Genomic DNA, 18,146 nt, shown 5'->3' on the forward strand with positions numbered 1-18,146 from the left:
ATACACCAATGACACCAGTGGCGCAGCTCCGCCAGTAGTTCGCTTTGGTGTAGGTATTCCGTTGTGCTGTGGGTGAAGCTCCCGGCTGTCTCTGTGGTGGAGGTGAGACCCTTATTTCCACCTTGTCTTGTCCATTGGTCCGGGGCAGCAACTATTCCTTGAAAGAAACTTACAAGCAATCAGTGGGAAACCGAGCAACGCAGAAAATCATGCAACAAAGTAACAGTCACATGTATGCACATGGCTGGCTGGCTTTCTAAAAGTAATCTACAGTCCTAACAACAAATACACCAATGACACCAGTGGCGCAGCTCCGCCAGTAGTTCGCTTTGGTGTAGGTATTCCGTTGTGCTGTGGGTGAAGCTCCCGGCTGTCTCTGTGGTGGAGGTGAGACCCTTATTTCCACCTTGTCTTGTCCATTGGTCCGGGGCAGCAACTATTCCTTGAAAGAAACTTACAAGCAATCAGTGGGAAACCGAGCAACGCAGAAAATCATGCAACAAAGTAACAGTCACATGTATGCACATGGCTGGCTGGCTGGCTGGCTTTCTAAAAGTAATCTACAGTCCTAACAACAAATACACCAATGACACCAGTGGCGCAGCTCCGCCAGTAGTTCGCTTTGGTGTAGGTATTCCGTTGTGCTGTGGGTGAAGCTCCCGGCTGTCTCTGTGGTGGAGGTGAGACCCTTATTTCCACCTTGTCTTGTCCATTGGTCCGGGGCAGCAACTATTCCTTGAAAGAAACTTACAAGCAATCAGTGGGAAACCGAGCAACGCAGAAAATCATGCAACAAAGTAACAGTCACATGTATGCACATGGCTGGCTGGCTGGCTGCTTTCTAAAAGTAATCTACAGTCCTAACAACAAATACACCAATGACACCAGTGGCGCAGCTCCGCCAGTAGTTCGCTTTGGTGTAGGTATTCCGTTGTGCTGTGGGTGAAGCTCCCGGCTGTCTCTGTGGTGGAGGTGAGACCCTTATTTCCACCTTGTCTTGTCCATTGGTCCGGGGCAGCAACTATTCCTTGAAAGAAACTTACAAGCAATCAGTGGGAAACCAAGCAACGCAGAAAATCATGCAACAAAGTAACAGTCACATGTATGCACATGGCTGGCTGGCTGGCTGGCTTTCTAAAAGTAATCTACAGTCCTAACAACAAATACACCAATGACACCAGTGGCGCAGCTCCGCCAGTAGTTCGCTTTGGTGTAGGTATTCCGTTGTGCTGTGGGTGAAGCTCCCGGCTGTCTCTGTGGTGGAGGTGAGACCCTTATTTCCACCTTGTCTTGTCCATTGGTCCGGGGCAGCAACTATTCCTTGAAAGAAACTTACAAGCAATCAGTGGGAAACCAAGCAACGCAGAAAATCATGCAACAAAGTAACAGTCACATGTATGCACATGGCTGGCTGGCTGGCTGGCTTTCTAAAAGTAATCTACAGTCCTAACAACAAATACACCAATGACACCAGTGGCGCAGCTCCGCCAGTAGTTCGCTTTGGTGTAGGTATTCCGTTGTGCTGTGGGTGAAGCTCCCGGCTGTCTCTGTGGTGGAGGTGAGACCCTTATTTCCACCTTGTCTTGTCCATTGGTCCGGGGCAGCAACTATTCCTTGAAAGAAACTTACAAGCAATCAGTGGGAAACCAAGCAACGCAGAAAATCATGCAACAAAGTAACAGTCACATGTATGCACATGGCTGGCTGGCTGGCTGGCTTTCTAAAAGTAATCTACAGTCCTAACAACAAATACACCAATGACACCAGTGGCGCAGCTCCGCCAGTAGTTCGCTTTGGTGTAGGTATTCCGTTGTGCTGTGGGTGAAGCTCCCGGCTGTCTCTGTGGTGGAGGTGAGACCCTTATTTCCACCTTGTCTTGTCCATTGGTCCGGGGCAGCAACTATTCCTTGAAAGAAACTTACAAGCAATCAGTGGGAAACCAAGCAACGCAGAAAATCATGCAACAAAGTAACAGTCACATGTATGCACATGGCTGGCTGGCTGGCTGGCTTTCTAAAAGTAATCTACAGTCCTAACAACAAATACACCAATGACACCAGTGGCGCAGCTCCGCCAGTAGTTCGCTTTGGTGTAGGTATTCCGTTGTGCTGTGGGTGAAGCTCCCGGCTGTCTCTGTGGTGGAGGTGAGACCCTTATTTCCACCTTGTCTTGTCCATTGGTCCGGGGCAGCAACTATTCCTTGAAAGAAACTTACAAGCAATCAGTGGGAAACCAAGCAACGCAGAAAATCATGCAACAAAGTAACAGTCACATGTATGCACATGGCTGGCTGGCTGGCTGGCTTTCTAAAAGTAATCTACAGTCCTAACAACAAATACACCAATGACACCAGTGGCGCAGCTCCGCCAGTAGTTCGCTTTGGTGTAGGTATTCCGTTGTGCTGTGGGTGAAGCTCCCGGCTGTCTCTGTGGTGGAGGTGAGACCCTTATTTCCACCTTGTCTTGTCCATTGGTCCGGGGCAGCAACTATTCCTTGAAAGAAACTTACAAGCAATCAGTGGGAAACCGAGCAACGCAGAAAATCATGCAACAAAGTAACAGTCACATGTATGCACATGGCTGGCTGGCTGGCTGGCTTTCTAAAAGTAATCTACAGTCCTAACAACAAATACACCAATGACACCAGTGGCGCAGCTCCGCCAGTAGTTCGCTTTGGTGTAGGTATTCCGTTGTGCTGTGGGTGAAGCTCCCGGCTGTCTCTGTGGTGGAGGTGAGACCCTTATTTCCACCTTGTCTTGTCCATTGGTCCGGGGCAGCAACTATTCCTTGAAAGAAACTTACAAGCAATCAGTGGGAAACCAAGCAACGCAGAAAATCATGCAACAAAGTAACAGTCACATGTATGCACATGGCTGGCTGGCTGGCTGGCTTTCTAAAAGTAATCTACAGTCCTAACAACAAATACACCAATGACACCAGTGGCGCAGCTCCGCCAGTAGTTCGCTTTGGTGTAGGTATTCCGTTGTGCTGTGGGTGAAGCTCCCGGCTGTCTCTGTGGTGGAGGTGAGACCCTTATTTCCACCTTGTCTTGTCCATTGGTCCGGGGCAGCAACTATTCCTTGAAAGAAACTTACAAGCAATCAGTGGGAAACCAAGCAACGCAGAAAATCATGCAACAAAGTAACAGTCACATGTATGCACATGGCTGGCTGGCTGGCTGGCTTTCTAAAAGTAATCTACAGTCCTAACAACAAATACACCAATGACACCAGTGGCGCAGCTCCGCCAGTAGTTCGCTTTGGTGTAGGTATTCCGTTGTGCTGTGGGTGAAGCTCCCGGCTGTCTCTGTGGTGGAGGTGAGACCCTTATTTCCACCTTGTCTTGTCCATTGGTCCGGGGCAGCAACTATTCCTTGAAAGAAATCGTAGTATGAGAAGAAGAACAACAACAACAATAAATGAGGAAGAAGTTATGATGACATGCATGGGATGTTACCCCAAGGTAGCAACAGGACCCTACCCCACTTCACAGCGGTTAACATGAGAGGATGAATTATGATGAACGCGAAGCGACGACAGGTCGGAGTTCTGTTTAGAGCACATCCAGACGTCCAGTGGCTTGCATGAAAGCAAAAATGGAGCGAACAGCCCGACACTGATGCAGAGGGGAACTCCATGGGTCAAGTACTTTGGGGGAAATATTCTTATAAAGAAATGGAAAGGAGCTCAAGTTGGCATCGTAACACCCAGCGTTCACACGTGTACCGCTCACAGTCTTCGATGATATGAAGGATTGTAGCTAGGATGTGGCAAGCTCTGCACAGCGCCGTGTTACTGTAACCCAGCTTAACATGGAATAGAGAACTGCACGGGCCTAATTTTCAGGCCCGTGCAGGGCCCAGGCCGGGCTGTTACGGCCCGGTCCGGGCCCGACATCGTCTAGATTTCCAGTCCTTTCCCGGCCCATACCCGACTCCACCGGCCCAGCCTGAACCCAACTGTTTCCATGCTGAGGCCCCGTCCCTGCCCGCCTCTGCTCTATGTGTTCTCGAGGCCCGGAGACGCGTGTTTCTATTTACATTTACTAAAGAGCAAAGCCCAGGGAGGAAAAGGACGCAGCTAACTGGTAGGGAGAGTGATGAGGTACACTCGAACGGAACGGCTGTGTTTCTCTGCCGGCAAGTCGCTCTGTGCTTGGTGCTTGCTTGCTTGCTTTTGCTTGGGAAGGCAGCGCGGAACGGCGCGTGGGCGATATGTTTGTACCTTGCGGTTCAAGAGAGACTCATCTCCGCTCTATTGCGCACGCACCGGTGCTAGTTCCCCTTTCTCGTACTCTCCCGCGAACGAAATATGTCAGAACACCTAACCTAACTGACCCTCGTGCCGGACACTCAGCACGCCCGCCACACCAATTGTCCCCAAATGTGTGTGAGTGCACGTGCGAAATCTAGCAGACTCATTACACGAAATAATCATGATCACATACAGGGTTGGTCACGCAACGTGTGATTTGACCCTTGTAAGAAAACGGCTCAACAGAAAAATATGGGGCAAGCGGCTACCTTCCGGCCATTGAATTTTCCACCTACTAAAATTACTTTCAACGACCTCTAATATAAATGAATTGACTTTTTTGAACTGAACTCGGAAATTTGTCTAGCCAATGTAACGTTTTTCCTGCTAAATGAGATAGACCGTGGTTGAATTAACCAATCCCACTGCAAAATACGTTACGTATTGTACGGCTGTTATATGCGGGAAAGTCGTCCGAAAACTGAGGTTTTTATTTGCGCCTTTGCCAGCTGAAAGATGCGCAACTAAACCTCAATTTTCTGACAACTTTTCTGGACATAACCACCGTACTACGAATCGTATTTTGCGGTGAGTTTGGCTAATTCAACCACGGTCTATCGGACTGAGCAAGGAAAACGTTACATTGACTAGGGAAATTTCCGAGTTCAATTAAAAAATTCGATTCATTTCAATTATTAGTCGTCGAAATTATTTTTAGTAGGTGTCAAATTGAGTGGTGGTGGAAGGCAACCGCTTACCCCATATTTTTCTGTTGAGCCTTTTCTTTTTTTCTTTTTTTACAAGGACAAATGGCTCGTTACGTGACGCACCCTGTATAAAAAGGTGATAGTTCTAGATGAGAATACCATGATATCCCATAACCAATGGAAAAAGAAAGTGACATCAAAATTCAGCTGTCCAGTCCCGTTGAATTTGCTCGCATACAAGCCCGACCGGCCAGCGTGTTCAATCCCGTACCCGGCTCGGACCCGGTGACTAAAACTCTAGCCCGGCCCGGCCCGTGGGCCGGATCGGGCTCGGGCTTTCGGGTAAGCCCGGGCCCGTGCGGTGCTCTAACACGGAACACAGGGGTGAAGGCGCCGTAGGTCGGGTAGTATGCTGGGGGCGTAGGCGGCCCGGGACCCAGAAACCTCACGTGCGGCATAGATACTACACCGCTCTACTTCAAAAAATTGTATGTTCCTAACAAGGAAAAACACCCTCGATATATTTTATTTCTGCAAACTAGAGGCACTACACTCTTAAAAATGAACTTCGCCGCATAGCACGCTCCTAGCCAACCATAATCTCGAATGATATCGTTATCTGCCCTGATTTGTTGAAAACGGGAGGCGTACGCCTTTTTTGTGACACTTATGCTGTTCATAATTGTCACAAAAAAAGGCGTACGCCTACAGTTTTCAACAAATCAGGGCAGATAACGATATCATTTATGGTTGGCTAGGAGCGTGCTATGCGGTGATGTTCATTTTAAAGAGTGTAGACCGTCCTGCAGTTTGCTTTTTTTTGTCGTCTCTACTTATGCATTTTTGCGAAAAAAACTTAAACTTCGGACTTCGGATTTTCCATTTAAAAAATGGCTATACCTAGGGGCTTGACATTTTTTTTAGGTAATGTACACATTGTGGGGATTAAATGAAAAAAAAAATTCGATACGTAATACCTAACGTGTCATTAAAAAATAATCAATATTGCAGGTTTTGTGCAACATTGGCAGTCGTTCTTCTCTGCTGTTTTATGTTCAAAATCGCTAGAAACCCGCTCGCAAATAGACACACACTTCTCCAAGCACATCCCTCTAAAATGTTCCCGATCCGTTGAAGGATTGGCACGCAAGAGCCGCGCACTGCGCGGAAGTTTTTTGAGACACCTAGCGGAGAAGCGGTTATCTTTCGGACCGAAATATTTTGCAATTGCGTTGTGCGCGTGAAGTGGAACGCCACAAAACAATTTCGTCGAAATGCCTGATGGCCCAGCCACCGACCTCGGACGTTTGAGCTGTACTGTTAGAAATGAACTTCACCGCGTAGCACGCTTCTAGCCAACCATAATCTCGAATGATACCGTTATCTGCCCTGGTTTGTTAAAAACGGGATGCGTACGCATTTCTTGTGACACTTATGCTGTTCATAATTGTCACAAAAAAGGCGTACGCCTCCCGTTCTCAACAAATCAGGGCAGATAACGATATTATTCGAGGTGATGATTGGCTAGGAGTGTGGTATGCGGTGAAGGTCATTTTTGAGAGTGATGTAACGAGCCGATACTTAAATGAGTAGTCATCTGAACCATCGATTGTACTATCGAGTGTTTGGATGACAATCACCATCACTTTCATCTCTAAATTCTACTGTGCATATTTTGATGCTGGACGTCTTGAGTTACACCGGGACATGGCGATCGATATATTGCTACGCAGCGTTGCGTCGTGCCCTTGAAAACATTGCTGTGATATGTTATAGGACACTTCTCGGGGGGATGTCGACAGCCATATAAGAGAGACCTTATATCGGAATTGACAGAACTCTTAAAAATCAAACTAACCATTCCACTGACGTCGTGTCGTCATAAAGATCGTTCTCCTGCCTCCGTCGCATCAAAACATATTTGAGATCAACAATGTCCAAAGCCCGACTGAAGCATGTAGCGCTCGCCACAAAGAGGTCGCCCGCAAATTAAACCTTTATGCCATTGCGGACCACTTCATAGGATGGTCCGCAGTGCGAACGCATATATTTTTCACCACGGCGCAGAAATTGTTTTCTATCCCATTTTGTTTCATTCGAGATTTCAGTGTAGAAATCGAATAAAAATTTGCGAGACACACATACAACAGTCTCTATAGTCATTCTAGGGCAGTTATTTCAACCTGCCTATAGCAACTACATCTATTTTGTCTTGCCCTTGTCAGACAGACGCTGATCACTGCGTGTTTTGGAATGAGCGTACCCAAAACGTGTACCAAAAATACTAGTAAATGTATCCAAGAAAATTAGCAGTTAGAAATTCCGCGCACAGCAAAAGTAAAAGTAAGAAGTCGCTCTGCAAGAAGGAAATCCGGAAGCAAATAATGAATTACCGCCATTCAGCTTACATGCATGTATCATCTCCGCACGCAGTGATGAAATAGTCTTCGGAAACACAAAATCACGAAGTGTGCACTGATTTTAGCGAAACATAGCGCAAATGCGACGAAGACATTCGTATTTTGCTTTCCTTTCATGTCGTCTGCGATGAGAAACAAATGCTAGCAGACGACAGTCACGTGACGTAACTATGCTGCGTCACGAGCAAAAATATCTTCCTGAAAACGTCAGTAAAGTTTCAGTAAAACGTTACGCATGTTAATAAAAATGAAACCACTAGCATTTTCTTCCAAGTCAACTACAATTTCGAAGGAGATGTGCTTAGCGTGTGCTATAGCAGCTTGGAGCAGCCAAGCCTTGTCGTCTGCTACGGAACGGGCATTTGCAGTTCTGTTTATGCTTTTCGTTGGATAAATTATTTATATCTGTCGATATATTTCCGTGTATTTTTTTCAGTCCCATATTGTTTCGCTCGAGATTTCAGTGTAGAAATTGAATGAAAATTGCGAGACACACATACAACAGTCTCTATAGTCACTCTAGGGCAGTTATTTCAACCTGCCTACAACAACTACATCTATTCTGTCTTGCCCTTGTCGATCAGACACAGACCACTGCGGATTTTGGAATGAGTGTACCCAAAGCGCGTAAAAAAAAATACTAGCAAACGTATCCAAGAAAATTAGCAGTTAGAAATTCCGCGCACGGCAAAAGTAAAGGCGTAAAAGTCGCTCTGCAAGAAGGAAGTCCGGAAGCAAATAATGAATTACCGCCATTCAGCTTACATTGTATCATCTCCGCACGCAGTGATGAAATCGTCTTCGGAAACACAAAATCACGAAGTGTGCACTGATTTTAGCGAAACATAGCGCAAATGCGACGAAGACATTCGTATTTTGCTCTTCCTTTCATGTCGTCTGCGATGAGAAACAAATGCTAGCAGACGACAGTCACGTGACGTAACTATGCTGCGTCACGAGCAAAAATATCTTCTGAAAACTTCAGTAAAGTTTCAGTAAAATGTTACACGTGTTAATAAAAATGAAACCACTAGCATTTTCTCCCAAGTCAACTACAGCTTTCGAAAGAGATGTGCTTAGCGTCTGCACGCTAAGCTCATCCCTTTCGAAAGCGAAAGCCGTGGCAGACGACAAGGCTTGGCCAAGCCTTGTCGTCTGCTACGGCTTGCGCTGGTCAGAACACACATTTGCAGTTCTGTTTATGCTTTTCGTTTGATAAAGAATTTATATATATGAATATATTTCCGCGTCCTTTTCTTTTCTTTTTTTTTTGTGCATATATACGTTGCATAGTAAAAAAGCAAAAGCTGACTGCAAGAAAATTACACTGGGGTGGGCAAAAGTACAGAACAAGAAAATAACTCTTCTGTGATGTGGAAATGACCAATACAAACAGAAAAAAATACGCTTAACAACTTGAGATGTATTTTAGTAGAATAAGCTGTATGTAAAGAAGGATTAACTTGGTTTCCCCACGCAGACGGCATTCGGTTTCCCAATCGTGTTGCACGGTGCGGAATTGACCAAATAGCGCAACACAAAAGCCGTATAATGTGGCTGAAGAACACAAATACGATGTAATAGAATCTGTGGACTGGCACGACTCATGGCTCACTCTATCACGTAGAAGAATATATAGATAGAGCCAGCGTATCCTCGCGCGTGATATTCACAACTGAACATATCGCTATACGATCAGGTGTATCGTGCCCCATTTGTAGTTCCAAACATATTTTTCCAAGCACAACTATAATCTGACATAAGCTACACAGCTTACCACAATACACGGAAGGATTTGCGCTTCGTTATAGGAACGGCAAACCAAATGAAGGAATAACAGCTTACGTCAACGTCTTGCAGATGTGGTGACGAAAAACTCTTCAGAGATGTAAAGCAAGAAGGTATGCACTGATTTGAGCAAGAATATAACTAAAAACACTGAGGAAATTCGTACATGACAATCAGAGAAACGACTTTCGGTGTCGTCTGCAAAGAGAGTGAAAACCGGCAGACGACAATCACGTGATACGATTGTACAGCTGGAACAAAGCGAAACATGTGTTTGTATGTCAACACATGTCCATAACAGTGAAAAAAAACGAATACTAGCACGTACTAAACATAGTATGTAAGTGAACTTTTAAATTCAGATCGTACCAGGAATGCGATTGCGACTAGGAGCGCCACCCCCTGTCGTCTGCTCCGTCTGCTGCAGCGAGCGGTAGTTTCGATTTCGATACCGGACCCTAGATGACGCGCGCGATTACCGCAGCTTTCAACGAAATCGCCCTCCACATGCCAAAATCTTTTGCAACGGGCCTTCCTCCAAAATATAGTGGAGAACAAGACCGTTCAGAATCAGATGAATGGATGAAGTTTTCTGCATGAAGCCAGGCTTTGTTGTTGATTATCAGCCAAAATAGTCCCAGCAAACCATCAATATCCCACAGACCTCCCAAATTGGTCTCACACGTCACAGATGTCACGCGTATCTTCACAACGTCCGCTGTATATCCACCATGAGACGTCACAAATATCCCCCAGTGAATATTCTGTGGATATACTACGAATATCACAACAATGACATTTCTTTACCTTACAAGGATTTATTGTGTCGATAACAGCCATTTCCAGCATTCTCAGACGTGGCAATTTCATTTTTTGCATAAAAAGGTTATAAACTATCCTTAAATAAATCACGTCTCACTTCAGACATGTACAACTGAACAAATAAAAAGCTCTCACAGAATAAGCTGCTGTTCAACACCGACTATTGGTGTAACGTAGAATGCACGTTGTCTAATGTTGACTAATGTTGAGCAATGTTGTATGTATAGATAGATAGTGCTGAATCAACGCTATTTCAACTGTACCTGGTCAATGGTGGATTGTGAACATAAAGAACAACGTTGATTTTCCAAGAGCCACTCAACGAAAGATTTGCGCAGCAAATATTTGCGTGGGTTCTATATTGTACCTTCGACATATTGTCAACTTTTATCACGAACGGAAAAGTCGTTGCGTCTTTACTCAACATACTGCGCACCCAATTTGTTCACGTGCCGTTCGCATGTAGAGGAAGGCCTGTTTGATGTGGTACTTATCTCACTCTTTCCTCATAATAATAATATTGATTTTATGCCATCATATCCATACGTTTTCTAATCATATTTGTAACGACTCATCACGTATCGCACCATAGTCAATAAACAAAAGAGAAAGAGAAAAAAAACATATTTTACCTTTTCCACGGGAATTATAATGATCGGTCAGGTATGTTGAGTGATATAACAAGAATGAAGTTCCCAACAAGCGCGAGCCGAAGCGTAACGACGTCTGCCTCATCGCCATCGACATTCTCCAACCGCCGTTTCAAACAGGCGAGGCGCGTCTTCGTAGCGGTTCGGTAGGATATGACATGTCACACGGAAGGGTCTTTGGAACCTCAGCATCGTGCGTATTTTGTACTGGAATATATTGGCTGGGAAACGTGCTGTAGTACAATCCCCAGCGCTGCACTGCAGTGACGGTCTAGTTTCGGAATGCAAAACATAACGTAATTAAGAATCGAACGGCAGGACACCTGTGAAACACTGTTAGGATACATCAGTATACTGGCACCTTACAAAATTGTGTGATGACAAACAACGATCAATGCTAGCAGCGCAATAAATACTCACAATCTCTGTTGCCTCCCATTGTTTTCTATGGGCACACACAGCACTTTAGGGCCCACCAACATGGCGGCCCGAAGGCACGCCTCTCCCCCACGAGCCCCTCTCCCATGCGCGATCCAGCCTTTATACATAGAGATCAGTGACCACCACCGTCCTTCTAGCTCACCATAACCCATAACCGTAGCAGACGACAGCGATAGCTCCTATGAAAACGCGTAGAATGATGATAATAATCAACCTCAGAATTAAACATCTGTGGAAGTCCACAGCTTGTACAGAAATACTAAGTAAGCTGAAGTACAAAGTATTGTAGAAGTTGAGGAAGCAATAACAAGGACGATCAGAAGCGCCACCGCTGCCTTCCAAAAATGCGGCGCATGGGAGGGGTGGGGAGGGGTGCGCCTGACGTGGTCGTGGTTATAATCTAGTAGGTCGTGCTCCCCACCAAGCCTCTCCCTCATACACGCCGAATCCTCCGCTTTGGCGCTGCCTTCCACATCGTCGAATTTAGCGGAAGACATGCATCGCCAAAAAGCATGCCAAAAAGGTGCCGCCCCATGCGGATTCTCCGAGAAACTTTTGGCAGGAGAACAATGCAAACGCCTCTAAACCCCTAATAAGGAAGGAAGGATACGAGGATACCGTCTGGCCGACCACTCTAAACCCATGATAAGGAAGGAAGGATCTAGCGTTTAGCGTCTTGTGTGCTGTAGATCCTTGTTCAGCATGTTGTTCAGGATCTAGCCCTAGCCCTGCTAGCGTCTTGTCTTGGTGCATGCATAACGCACCCATTGGTACAAATTTTGGCATGGGTGGGTTAACCATATCTTACAGAGAAATTGTTTTAGTGTGTATTTGGTGGACTTTGAACACAATCTGCGAGTTTTGGAATGTTAAGCAGAACAACTTGGCGGCACAGCCGGCGATGTCCGTAGAAGATGCTGCAACCTCTGTGTGGTGCCGTGGTTCTAATTACACGGAGAGGATGTGCATCTTTAGAAATCTTTATTACAGAGGGGACACTGGGGACTTTATCTTTTTTCATGGTCAGAAGTCTTCTGCTTTGGGACTCGTTGAAGGCAGACTCGAAGTGGCAGAGCTATCTTCTATTTCTGACCACAGTGCTTTGTATTTCACTTACACGGATATGCCGATTAACGAACTCTCTCGTTTTCACATATCAACGGTACAGTTTACTACGCTGATTATGAGCAGATTAAACCCGGACAACATAATGCATGCGATTCATGACGACTTGGTACCTATATTCTCTACCGCCCGTGAACTTTGCGCGTGCGAGACTTGCGCGGAAATTCATTCTTACCTGAGCAGCTTAACTGTATTTTTCGCGGACAGTCGACAAAAAGGCCGATACTGGGAACTGTACAGAATGTTGCTTCCCAAATCACCCATATTGGGTGTGAGTTTAAAGTCGTCACAGTTGGTACGCCTTGAGAAAGCTATAGTGGGACTCAGGAAAGAGAGTACATGGTATCAGTATGGATTCAAAAGTCCACAAGGGCCAATACAGGAACACTTCTCACAGGCACGGTTGGAAGTTGCACAATTTGTCGAGTATTTCCGTAATGCTGCAGGAGTGAAGCTAGCTGCAAAGAGCAGAGGCTGTGCAGTCTTTTTAAAGAGAACACAAAACAGACGTGTGCTCAATGAAGACGCTCTGTTGGCTATGGTCAGGAGGTATACCGGTCTTGAAACCATCGTACTGGACATAAACAGCGAACCCATGTCGTACGTTATAAAACTAATAAGCAGAGCAGACATGCTCACTGCCATGCATGGTTCAGCACTCGTATTGTCCATGTTCCTGAAACCAAATTCTGCAGTATTGGAACTGTTTCCTTACGGAATAAACCCTGAGCATTATACTCCATACAAGACGCTAGCCCATTTGCGAGGCATTTTTTACTTATCATGGAGAAACACGAATAAAAGCAACACTGTCGCGCATCCAAATCGCAAACCACACTTAGGAGGTATCATGCATCTTTCACCGGAAGAACAGCAGAAGGTCTTGGACAGTGACAAGGTCCCTCAACACCTTTGTTGCGAGGACCCAGAGTGGTTATTCCGAATCTATCAGGATACAGTAGTGGACAACTCAATCGTGCCACTTCTAGAAAAGATTAGACGTGCAAGACAAGACTACACTCATCCTCCACGAGTTGACAAACTACTCCCAGGATTTGTGAGAGATGTCGAATGTCTCGTAGAAGAGGTCGGCCACCTGTTGGTTCGCTGGAAGGAACCGTGGAACACAAACTATGTTACAGACAGTGACTGTCAATACGAAGTGTGGCTACAAACTGAAAGTGGAGTAACTGCAGTGAAGACACGATGCTGTTACTATAGTGTCAACATAAACGAGACAGTGTTGAAAATTTGGGTTCGAGCAATTTGTGCGGGAAACATCGGGGGATTTAACGTATTCCCTGCTCAATGCTCGGTGGAGTAGATCAAGATCACATGTGACTTTCATGTTGCTTTGGCATTGTGGTGCAGTAGCTGCTTTTCAGAATCAAGTTCTGCTAATTTGTTTGAGAAATTAAAGCTTTTTCTGTGACATATGGTCATCAAAATTTGTCTACTGGTGTATAATTTGTTAAAATCGAATGATTCTATACAGGATTTTATGTCGCACAGACATATTTTCAAATGGGTTCACACCTTGATAATGGACCACCACTGAGGTCATGTGGGACAATCAATGTATCGTTATCATGTTTGGTCACAGCTGTACACATTTATTATGAAGACAAAATTTGCATTTGTTTTCGTTTTTCATGGTAACAGCCGTGTGATCACGTGACCCACAATTTCCAAGTCAAAGCGTGTCAGCCATTTGTTTTAAGTGTTTATAGCTGCTATGGCTCGTTGTTTTACCAGTGTTATTAAGAAATGTGGTGACTTTTATACTACAGCCAGTTTGTGTGGCCATACCTTGTAAACTGTAAAAAGTTAACTCTGGATAAAATAAATGTCATTTAGTTGATGCAGTTTAAAATCCTTTATAGTGTTATTTTGTACGTGTACAGTGCATGATAGTTTTTCCATTTTGCCAACCTAAATTTCACCACATTGGAGTTTTCCTCACCTTCTGTATATCAAACAAGTCACCCTAATGTTTTGGTCATGTCCCAATTACACCTTAAATACTGAAGCAATAATTTTACATGACTATGCTGTTATTTAGTAAAGCAAAACCACGTGAGGTCTGATCCTGTGGGGCACAAATGTGTGCCATATTTGTTGGACTTTATTCAGAGCGGGGGGTTACCTGCCACGGGGTGACCCACGCAAATTCGGTAAAAACTTTTATATATGGGGAGGGGGGTCCTGTGCAACGATCGCGAAAGTTGTAACAATTATTGATTCCTATTCTAAGCAGCATTCAGTTTTGAATAGTTATGAGCTTTTCCAAGCTAGTTGAAATCTCGTGACGCGGCCTCACCAGTCAGGACAAGTTCAAATATCCTATAGTTTGATCTTTTTTCTCACTGAATGCACAGTATGTGGGGGCAAACACTTCAGAGAGGTGTGGGCCAACCTTTAAGAGGGGGCTTGATTTAAGAGTGAACAATGCATGAAGCAAAATGTAGTTTTATAACAATACTTCTAACATGAGATGTTCACCAACGACCTCCTTTCTTTTTTTGCTTCTTCTTTTGGGCAGGCAGTGGCCTCTGCTGGCGAGGGCCTTGTGGGGATGGAGGAGCAGGGCTTGCCACTGGGGTTGCCTTTTGGGTTGAATCCCTAGAGGTGAGAAAGATGCATACTCATCCAAAGCTCCAGATTAGGCACCTAAGGTTCAGGGCAGGTTGTTCCAACAATTGTTTGCTATTTTTTGCAAGGTTTTGACAAATAATTGAAACATCAGACATTTTCAACAAAACTTGTCTTATAGCGAATTCGGGTGGTCATTTCATGGCAACTTTTTTTGCCAGATCCTGAGCAGTCATGTTCGCTTGGTCAAAGCGAAGCAATGTCACGTGGCGCTTTCAGAGCGCGTAGAGTTTGCCAGGTAGCACTTTTTTCACCCGGTCTTGAAACGATTGAAGCGGGTTGCCCAACTATATCCGGTGTCATCACGTCCGCACTGCAACGGTGGAGAGTGCCCTCCCTCATTGGCCTGCCACGTCCAAGTTGATTAGGTTTAGCAAACGACGGAACCCAAAGGCTTGCGATCGCGATGCCCCTAGCATGATCCAAGCGACCAAAACCGCTAGTCCTGGCACTCGTGTTCGGGTGGCAACGGTCACACGATCCAGCTCGGGCACCAACCAGCAATTTACGAGTGCTAAGCTGTGTTGCCACCCGAATTCGCCATTACAGATCAGATTTAACGCATCAGAAATGAAGGCTCTCTCCAACCTTTTGGGTCGCATATACGAAGCAGCTTTCATCCTGTGTGTCAGCACCACATTTTAAAGCCACCAGGGGCATCAACAAATGGTCCGTGTAGAGCCGTGTATTAAAAGGGAGTCTGGCCAATGAGCATCTGACATGCATATACCGGACGCTCCAGCCTCATTGAGTTATCTAGCCAATCATAGGTCAAAATTCAGTTCCCTATTATTGCAGGCCATCCAGTATTTATACCTCACTCTTATTTACTGGGTGTCACCATTTTGGAGAAACTGGATTGATTGGATTGAAACTGATATCACTGGTGACAGACTAAAAAGACGGATTTTGAGCCCACTTTTATCAATGCCATCTGCATAGAGAGAGCATGTTGGGAAGACTCAGAACTGCACAAATGGTTGCTGGCAGAAGTAATTGGCCAGGAAAGCGGCAGAACCACTTCTTCGTAGCAGACAGCTGCCGGTATGAACTTTTAAATCACACAACCTACCGTATTACCGCGCATTTCCCGGCATGCCGGAATAAACCGAGGTTGACCAGCATGCCGGGAAAACCCGTATTTTCCGGCATGCCGGGAAATACCACACTCAATAGTACAATGCTTCCGGAGACTGGGGCTCCGGGGGTTATGCATGGTTCAATGACACCCACAAGGAGGTCAGTGGGAAGAACGCCCCATCCCCGCCACGTCATCGAGAAGTTCAAACTGACCCGTATTGTAACCAGTTTTGGGAGTTTTGTAGTTGAGGACCCTGCAGCATTCCACAATTTGGCAGCATGGAAGAAGGAACAAGTGCTGGTCGCGGGCGCGTGCAAAGCTACACATTAGCCTTCAAATTGGAAGTGCTAGAAAAACTTTCGGAACTTCGTGGAAACATCAGTGACACGGCACGTTTCTTCTCGATTCCTCGCCCGTGCGTCCAGGACTGGATGAAGCAGCAAGAGAAGCTCAACGCGTGCAAGGCTGAGAAAGACGTCGCCATCCGAAAGAGAAGAAATGTGCCTTCCACGGAGGAGACTGCAAAGAAACGTGCGAAGTATCCTGCCATGGAGGAAGAACTTGCCGCATGGATAGCAGAGGAGCGCAAACAAGGTATGCCTGTGTCAGCATCTCGCATCAAGTTGCGAGCGGAGCAACTTTTGACAGAAACCTCTAGTGGAACGGATTTCAAGGCCAGCAACGGGTGGTTGGGGCGTTTTGTACACAGATACAGCATAGTGAACAGGACAGTCACCAGTGTGGGGCAAAAGGTGCCAGAAAATGCTGATTTGCTGTGCCAGTCCTTTTATAGCTACCACAATTCAGCTATCAGTGAGATAGAACTTGGGAATATCGGTAACATGGACGAAACGCCGATGTGGTTTGATTTGCCACACAGTAAGACCTACGACTTCAAGGGCGTCAAGCATGTCATATGCAAAACCACCAGGAAAGAGAAGTTAAGGTACAACGTTGTCCTGTCTGCCATGGCAGATGGCAGAAAGTTGAAACCGATGATTATATTCAAGGGACTAAAAAATGTGCCAAAAGTTGATTTCCCTAAGGATGTCGTCGTTTCTGTGGCAATGAAGGGCAGTATGACGGCTGAACTCATGAACTGTTACAAGCAGAAAGTGTGGGGTGTCCGACCAGGTGCCTTTTTCAGGCCCCGTTCATTGCTTGTAATGGACAGTGCGCCGTCGCACCTGAAAACCGTGACGAAATCAAGCTTCAAGCAACATTATAATACAGTTTTGTCCATTATTCCTGGCGGAATGACTCCTCTGCTGCAGCCTGCTGATGTTGTGTGGAATAGGATATTCAAGACAGTAATGAAAGAACTTTGGACGGCGTGGCTACGGGACGGCGAGGTTGAATACACAAGGGCCGGAAAGCGCAGTTCCGCTTCATACCTTACTGTCGCACTTTGGGTAAAAGAAGCATGGGGCCGCATTTCCGAAGACGTTATCAAACAGTCCTTTGTAAAGTGCGGGCTTGTTGGTGGCATGGAAACCAACGTGCTGCACCATCGTCTGCGCAACACTTTGACATCAAGCTCTGCAGCGCTCCAAAACGACGGAGACCCGACTGGCCTTACAGACGAGGACAGCTGCAATTCTGGTGACGACCAAATCTAAATGAGTGTAGCCGCTGTCGATATTTGTCATTCTATGTCCTGTAATAAATGTTTGGTGCTCGAATTGTCGTTGACCTCGCTTAATCCGGCATGCCGGGATAGACCAGGAGGGCGGATCGTAAAAGGTGGTCTACCTCACAAAACCCGGCATGCCGGGAAATGCGCGTTAATACGGTAAATAGATTGAATAAAAAATGTGCAAAGATGCATAAATAAAATTCAATGATATCGTGTAAAATCTTGCGCATCAGGGGTGTCTCTCTTACTATTTTCTTGGGATCGTGGTCTTAACTGGGCCTAACTTTAGCCAAGAAACATCTAATTTTCACATAAATAATATGATGGCGGAGCGAAAGTTCAAGTTGATTTTGCAGATGCGTACATAAGGATATATACTCACAGTACGAAATTAAAGTAGACTGTGAAAATTTTTTGTCACGAAACCTTCACTTCGCCATTCAAAGCATCATCCTCCATTTTGGAGAAATTTTGGTATCATGGCGATATCCATGGGAAACGGCAACCAATAAAATGCGGCCAAGTTTGATTGACAGGTCGAGACTCTTTCTTAGGCTCCTCCTAATGGCCAG

The 18,146-nt window shown here is 45.6% G+C and overlaps 2 protein-coding genes across 4 annotated transcripts in view; one reads left to right on the forward strand and one right to left on the reverse strand.

Annotated features, from left to right (window-relative positions):
* The first annotated feature begins 11,587 nt into the window (after positions 1-11,587).
* On the forward strand, positions 11,588-14,070 carry LOC135377204 (protein O-linked-mannose beta-1,4-N-acetylglucosaminyltransferase 2-like). Its single transcript, XM_064609491.1, has one exon. The coding sequence runs from the start codon at positions 11,832-11,834 to the stop codon at positions 13,527-13,529; it is 1,698 nt and encodes a 565-aa protein (XP_064465561.1). The 5' UTR covers positions 11,588-11,831; the 3' UTR covers positions 13,530-14,070.
* Positions 14,071-14,658: 588 nt separating this feature from the next.
* Positions 14,659-18,146, reverse strand: part of LOC135377203 (signal recognition particle subunit SRP72-like) — a 30,175-nt gene continuing 26,687 nt past the window's right edge. For all 3 annotated transcript variants that reach the window (XM_064609490.1, XM_064609488.1, XM_064609487.1), the window contains one exon: positions 14,659-14,827. In XM_064609490.1, coding sequence (XP_064465560.1) covers positions 14,704-14,827 — 124 coding nt within the window. In that variant the 3' untranslated portion in view covers positions 14,659-14,703. The remainder of the gene's footprint in view (positions 14,828-18,146) is intronic.

The sequence above is a fragment of the Ornithodoros turicata genome, chromosome 1 (genome assembly GCF_037126465.1).
Source record: "Ornithodoros turicata isolate Travis chromosome 1, ASM3712646v1, whole genome shotgun sequence".
In the NCBI taxonomy this organism is placed as follows: domain Eukaryota; kingdom Metazoa; phylum Arthropoda; class Arachnida; order Ixodida; family Argasidae; genus Ornithodoros; species Ornithodoros turicata.